We start from the raw sequence: 6,000 nt of genomic DNA, 5'->3' as shown, positions 1-6,000 counted from the left end.
TCCTATTTGAGAACTATTGTAAGAAGTTTTAGTCTTTTGCATGGCAGATTTCTGTGTATCATGTAGTATTCCACATAGGTTAATAATGGTTTTGCCTGGTGATGTCATCTTTAACTCTTCTGTTTGACTCTTTCTTCCAGCAGGCCTTGTTTCCACAAAGTTACAGTCACTCCATGGTACATAGTTTCTACCATGATCCTGAGATCTGAAGAGAGGAAAGAGGGGAATCTGTGATTGGTACATAAAATAAATGAAAGAATTTAATAAAACAATACTGAAAGAAGAAATGGAGTTCCCAACCTCAGGGGGCAGCTACACTTAGGGCTGGAGCTGACTCAGGCAGTGCTCAGTGCATCAGGGCTGAAGTCAACACAGTGAAAGAAAATTGCTCCAGAGCAGGTAACAGAGCAATGCCCACTGCCCTCTACAACACAGGGCAGGAAGAACTGGACTGAAATTAACCCTAAAATACATCTTTTATTTGTGAGTATTAAATTAAATAGATGATATTTAATGTGTACCAAAAACATAGCAGAGTACGACACAATAAAATTCCTGTCAATATCTTGGTTGTCAAACTCTCTTAGGACATTTAGAAAGAAACTAGAGCATGTCATCTCTCTCCTCCAGTTACAGAGCTTACTATATAGCAGGAAGACATGCAAATATGGCCTCTCACATTTCATGAAAACCAGCCCAGCACTGACCCTGAAACTCAGGCAGAGGAGCCCAGCCTGGATTCCCAGGACTTCATTCAGTGATCAGAACTCAACACAGATCACATCATGGATTTGGGGCTGATTTGGGTTTTTCTTGTTGCTCTGTTTAAAGGTGATTTATAATGGAGAGATACTGAGTGTGCTAGTCGACACGATCAGGATAGATCCCGAGTCTTTACGGCAGTTTACTGATGTGATTCTCTGTGTTTGCAGGTGTCCAGTGTGAGGTGCAGCTGGCGGAGTCTGGGGGTGGCCTGGTACAGACTGGGGGGTCCCTGAGACTCTCCGGTGTAGCCTCTGGATTCACCTTCAGGGACTACTGGATGATTTGGCTCAGACAGACTCCAGAAAAGAGACTGGAGTGGGTTGCAAATATTAATAAAATAACAGTGTCACAAACTATGCACCATCAGTGAAGGGCCGGTTCACCATCTCCAGAGACAATGCCAAGAACACTCTGTACCTGCAAATGAACAGTGTGAAGTCTGAGGACACCTTCACTTATTACTGTGCTAGACACACAGTGAGTGATCTCAGTGTGAACCCAGACATAAACCTCACTGTGAGGCCGCTTTCAGTCACCAGGGGGCGCACAGCACACAATGAACACAGGTCCATCCCAGGAGATGATGCAGACAGGGTTAGAGGAAGCACCCATCAGGTGTCTGGGCTGCACTTTTTCTTGCTGTTTTCTGGAAATTCTGTCTCCACGTGTGATGTGAAGGGATACAGTGTCCTCAAAACATTACATGTTCTCTTTGTACTATTTTAAAAATATGAAGCACAGTCCCCATAACAAGATGCAAACCGACAGCTATGAGGACATAAAGGACATTAACACAGTCACTGAAATCACATGATAAGGAATTCCTGGACTTTCCTGAGTCCTTTCTTACTCTAGGCAGAGTCTTGTTCGGATTTCTTGATTATAATACTCATAAATTAGTGTTTAAGTGAAAAACAAGGGGAAGGTGGGGCCGAGATCATTACCATCAACCCTAGCAGGCCAGGAACGTTCCCTGAACCTTCCCTCCTCTCCTCTAACTGAGGACTGTGCGCTGTAATCCAGATGTGACCCAGCTGTGCTTTTATCTAATTCAGTTTATTACTGCATGACTTTCATCTCTGTTCATCGTGGAAATTTGTTTAAACTGATCCCTTCAGTTGTTGAAAGATGTGAATGAGTGTGGTAACTATGGTTTCAACACTGGGGGACAAACAGATTGGTCACTGAAGCTTAGGGACAGGTCATTTGTGATGAATTGATGAACTTCATGTTCAGTGAGAAACCCTATATTAAAGAAGGGTTATAAAGTGAGAGGGGAAAGACAGCCAATACCAACTATTGCCTCTGTATGTGTGTATACACACAAGCACACTCATCTGTGTACACAACTGCACAAAACCACAAGACTTTAAAACAGCACAGAGGAGGAGGAGAGAGAGAGAGAGAGAGAGAGAGAGAGAGAGAGAGAGAGAGAGAGAGAATGAAAGGAATTAGTAAGTGGACTTGAAGAAATAGTCTGAAGGTCCAAAACAAAAGAGTCAGCATTTGGTTCATTAATTTGTCTCATTTTGTTGTTCCGTAAAACACCAATTTTTGGAATTTCTACAAGAGTTATTGCACACATAGTCCTTGCCTTATAGTCTATGATAGTCTACTCCAGAAACCATCAATGGTTGAATGTCTGAATAAGTGTGGCATTTCCATGAAATACCATGTTGTCTCTCATCATGTAGCATGCAGTTTCCATGTCACAGTGCAGATAAATCTGGAAGAGATTGAACGTGAAAAGAAAGACAGACTATTATGTCATACATCACATTTCAGTCTCAGTGAGAATCAAGGACAGATAAATCCTAGAGAAGCACTGTTGAATGAGGACGGGGACCTGGGAACATGGGTGTGCACAGGGGATGCATGGATTTCTTTGTGTCTGAAGTTATGTTAGGAAGTAGAGAGCCAGGGACTCCCCAGCATTGTGAACGCTGTAATTGTCAGGTTTGTGCTCACAAAAATGGTTGCTCATGTGGATTTCACACAAACCTAGAACTTGATGAAGATAGAGAATTAAATGATAAACAGTGATTTGAATTGAAATTAATAAACCTATGATTGGTACAGTGAATATATCTGTACACTCCCATGGAGAAAAAACACATTTGAATTCTGAATGAGGCTGTGAGTTCATGCCAGAGAGAGAGAGAGAATCACAGAGGACACAAGAGACAAAAATGTCCATTCTCTTTCCTATGTGAGATGTGGAGAGAAACATCTAATTCCAAGTCTCTAAGCTATGTCACTGACTGTGACAGATCTGTGCCCCCTCAGACCAGAAATCATTTAGCATCATGATTGACATTATGAGAAATATTGAAACATCTAACACAGGAGAGGTCAATATCTGGAAAGGGCAACAGCTAAATGCTCAGTAGAGGAAATGTTTCACATGGCACAAGAAGTCAGCAAAGTTTATGTAATTTTCATGCTAATAGCAGAAGAAAACAAAAATGATTTAAAGCATAGTCTGAAATTATCAGAAAATTATGTAGTTCTGAAGTCTTTTCTTCCCCGTTTCCAAGTCATGGACTGGCTGTGACACAGGACTTTGTTCTGGATAAAAGGAGCCATCATGATGCTCTGACCATCAGCCTGGGGCCAGCATGCTGCAGGGAGTCAGTGTTCCATCAGGGGGCGCCAAATAGACTTTATCCTTGAGCAGGTGCACAGGAGGCCAGAGAGCAGTTCCTGTGAGCCTTGGGTTCCTCTCCCAGCCCAGTGTGCAGAAGAAACTGCAGGACCTAGGAGCTGGCAGTTGTTGGCTTTAAACAACAATAGTCACAAGAAAAAAGGCAGACTGCATTGCTCTTTAACATCACTGAACCTGTGAAGAAATCCCTGGGCCCTGTGAGCTGTGACTTTCATCATTCTCTGTCCTTCTTCCCTTTCTCCAGGATGCTCAGCATCTGAGAGAATTGAGATAACTGACCATGTCTCTGCTACAGGTTATGTTTTCTGTTGATGCTGTTTTTAAAGTGTTCAGAAATAGACAGCAGTGTAAACATGAAGCTGCCAAGGTTGAATGAATAGAATATCAAATATGTGAGGCAGGAGATAGAAAGATCAGTAAAGTCAATGAGCTACAACTCTCTTCCATGCAATTATAGACTGCGTAACTGCCAGCCTGTAAATGACACATACTGTTCATTGCTGAATTCACACAGTTCTCATCAGATGTGTTGCATACTGAGGACCTAGGTCTTCTCATGTTGGCTCCTGTCTATGGTGAGCAGAAGCGAACTTCCCTGAGACATTCTGTGTACCTCATCACAGACTGGCTCCCCCTGAGAACCATAATTTAAGTCCTCCATCACAGTCAGCTCCTGGTGAGGGAATGCAAATCTCTCCTGGCTCCACCCAAGCATAGGTTGAAAAGCCAAAGCTGGGCTGGGCAGTCACTGGTGTGCAGCCATGGCCCTGTTTGCCTCCTCATTCCTGCTGCTTATTGTGCCTGCATGTGAGTTCCATGGATTCCTACTGCATGGACTCCCATAATTCACTCTGTGCCAACCTTACCTTCTACTTTTTGCTCCACAGATGTCCTGTCCCAGGTTAGCCTGAAGGAGTCTGGCCCTGGGCTGGTGCAGCCTTCCCAGACTCTCAGTCTGACCTGCTCTTTCTCTGGATTTTCACTGAGCACTTCTGGTATGGGTGTGGGCTGGATCCGCCAGCCCTCAGGGAAGGGTCTGGAATGGCTGGCACACATTTATTGGGATGATGATAAGAGGTACAACCCAAACCTGAAGAGCCGGCTCACAATCTCCAAAGACACCTCCAATAACCAGGTATTCCTCAAGATTTCCAGTGTGGACACTGCAGATACTGCCACATACTACTGTGCTCGGAGAACACAGAGACACAGCCTCGGCTGACAGCTGTACAGTATCCCAGGCTGGTTCTCAGCTCTGTCACAGCATTGGGAGAGGGCAAACTTTTCCTCCTAGCCTCTGTGGTTTCCTCTCCATTCTGAGTTTCATATCCTTGGCTTCCTGTTATACAAACGAGGCCCCTTTTAATAATTGTTCAGATGAGCATATCTGTCTGTTGTATTTTATGACGACTAAGAGCTTGTGGTCCCTAATACAGGTGGTTCCACTAAATCTTCATGGATTGATTTTTGGAGATGATAGCATTTTATTGGTCTACACAGTTATCATTCACTAAGCTTATAACAAAGACATCCAAGTCTTTGAAATCTTTAGCAGCCATGACCTGCATCTAAGTAGGTGGAGGCTGAACTTAGGGAAAATATGTCTAGAGAGAGAAGAGAGCCGCCTGAGGACAGAGACAGCATCTTCCATTCAGAAAGGTTTATGGCAAAGAGACCACTCCATCACCCGTAAGTCTTTACATGCAAACATGCAGCCTTGATGATAGAAATGATAAATTAGAAAAGAAGATGGAATCACAGTCAACCGTTTCTGAAATTGTGGTTCTTTCTCAAGTGTGAAAATATTTTGTAGAGATGCCAAGTGATCTGTAAGTAGCAGGCTGTGATTCATCCTCTCCCTGGTGTTGTAAGGCTTTGTGTCCCAAAGGCAGCGCCAAGAATTGACAAATGACCTTATAAACAGTGTCCAACCGTTGTGCTGCTAACTCACTTCCCCATGAGTGGCTAATGATATATCTAGATGCAACAACACCTAAAGAAACTACTGTGGTTTATGAAGATCTTCTAAACAATTCAGGTACAGCTTACCTTTGTCCTCAAATTATCACTCACAGTCACCAGGCAGACAATGAAGAAGAGAAAGAGGTCCCATTATCAGAGGACTGTGAGAACACAGACAAACTTACATAAACAGGTTCCTAAGACCAGCAGGGGGCACTGCAGACCCACCAATCTCTAAGAAGTAAAGGACAGTAGAAGTAGAGCAGGAAGTTGTGCACTGAGAATTCAGCGACTGTGTGGATTTCATTGTCAACATCATACATGCAGAGATCATTGTGTGGTTGGCACATGAGATCTCCATTCTCTAGCACAGGAGATGTTCTTTGTTAACCAGAACCAGTGTGTGAACCCAACAAATGCCACATTGAATTCCTATTGCCACTGTAGAGGAACAAACCACTTATAATCATAGATTAATTAAATGTGGGCCTCAGGACCCTGAGAAACATTTTGGGAAAAAGTGTCCCAATGCTTGCAAGCTGATTTCAGGGGTGTCCATAGTCCTGCTGATCACTCACTGGTATGGCAAAGACAGAAGTTTCCAATGC

General features: G+C 43.4%; 1 pseudogene and 1 gene segment (V, D, J or C); both read left to right on the top strand.

Annotated features, from left to right (window-relative positions):
* The first annotated feature begins 785 nt into the window (after positions 1 to 785).
* Positions 786 to 4,082, top strand: LOC113838472 (annotated as a pseudogene).
* A 109-nt stretch (positions 4,083 to 4,191) lies between these two features.
* Positions 4,192 to 4,652, top strand: LOC113838473. The segment is given in 2 exon segments: positions 4,192 to 4,237; positions 4,318 to 4,652. Coding segments are annotated over 2 exon segments (381 nt in total).
* Positions 4,653 to 6,000: the final 1,348 nt, after the last annotated feature.

The sequence above is a fragment of the Cricetulus griseus genome, chromosome 5, assembly GCF_003668045.3.
Source record: "Cricetulus griseus strain 17A/GY chromosome 5, alternate assembly CriGri-PICRH-1.0, whole genome shotgun sequence".
Taxonomy (NCBI): Eukaryota; Metazoa; Chordata; class Mammalia; order Rodentia; family Cricetidae; genus Cricetulus; species Cricetulus griseus.
This window is presented reverse-complemented; position numbering and strand designations above follow the sequence as displayed.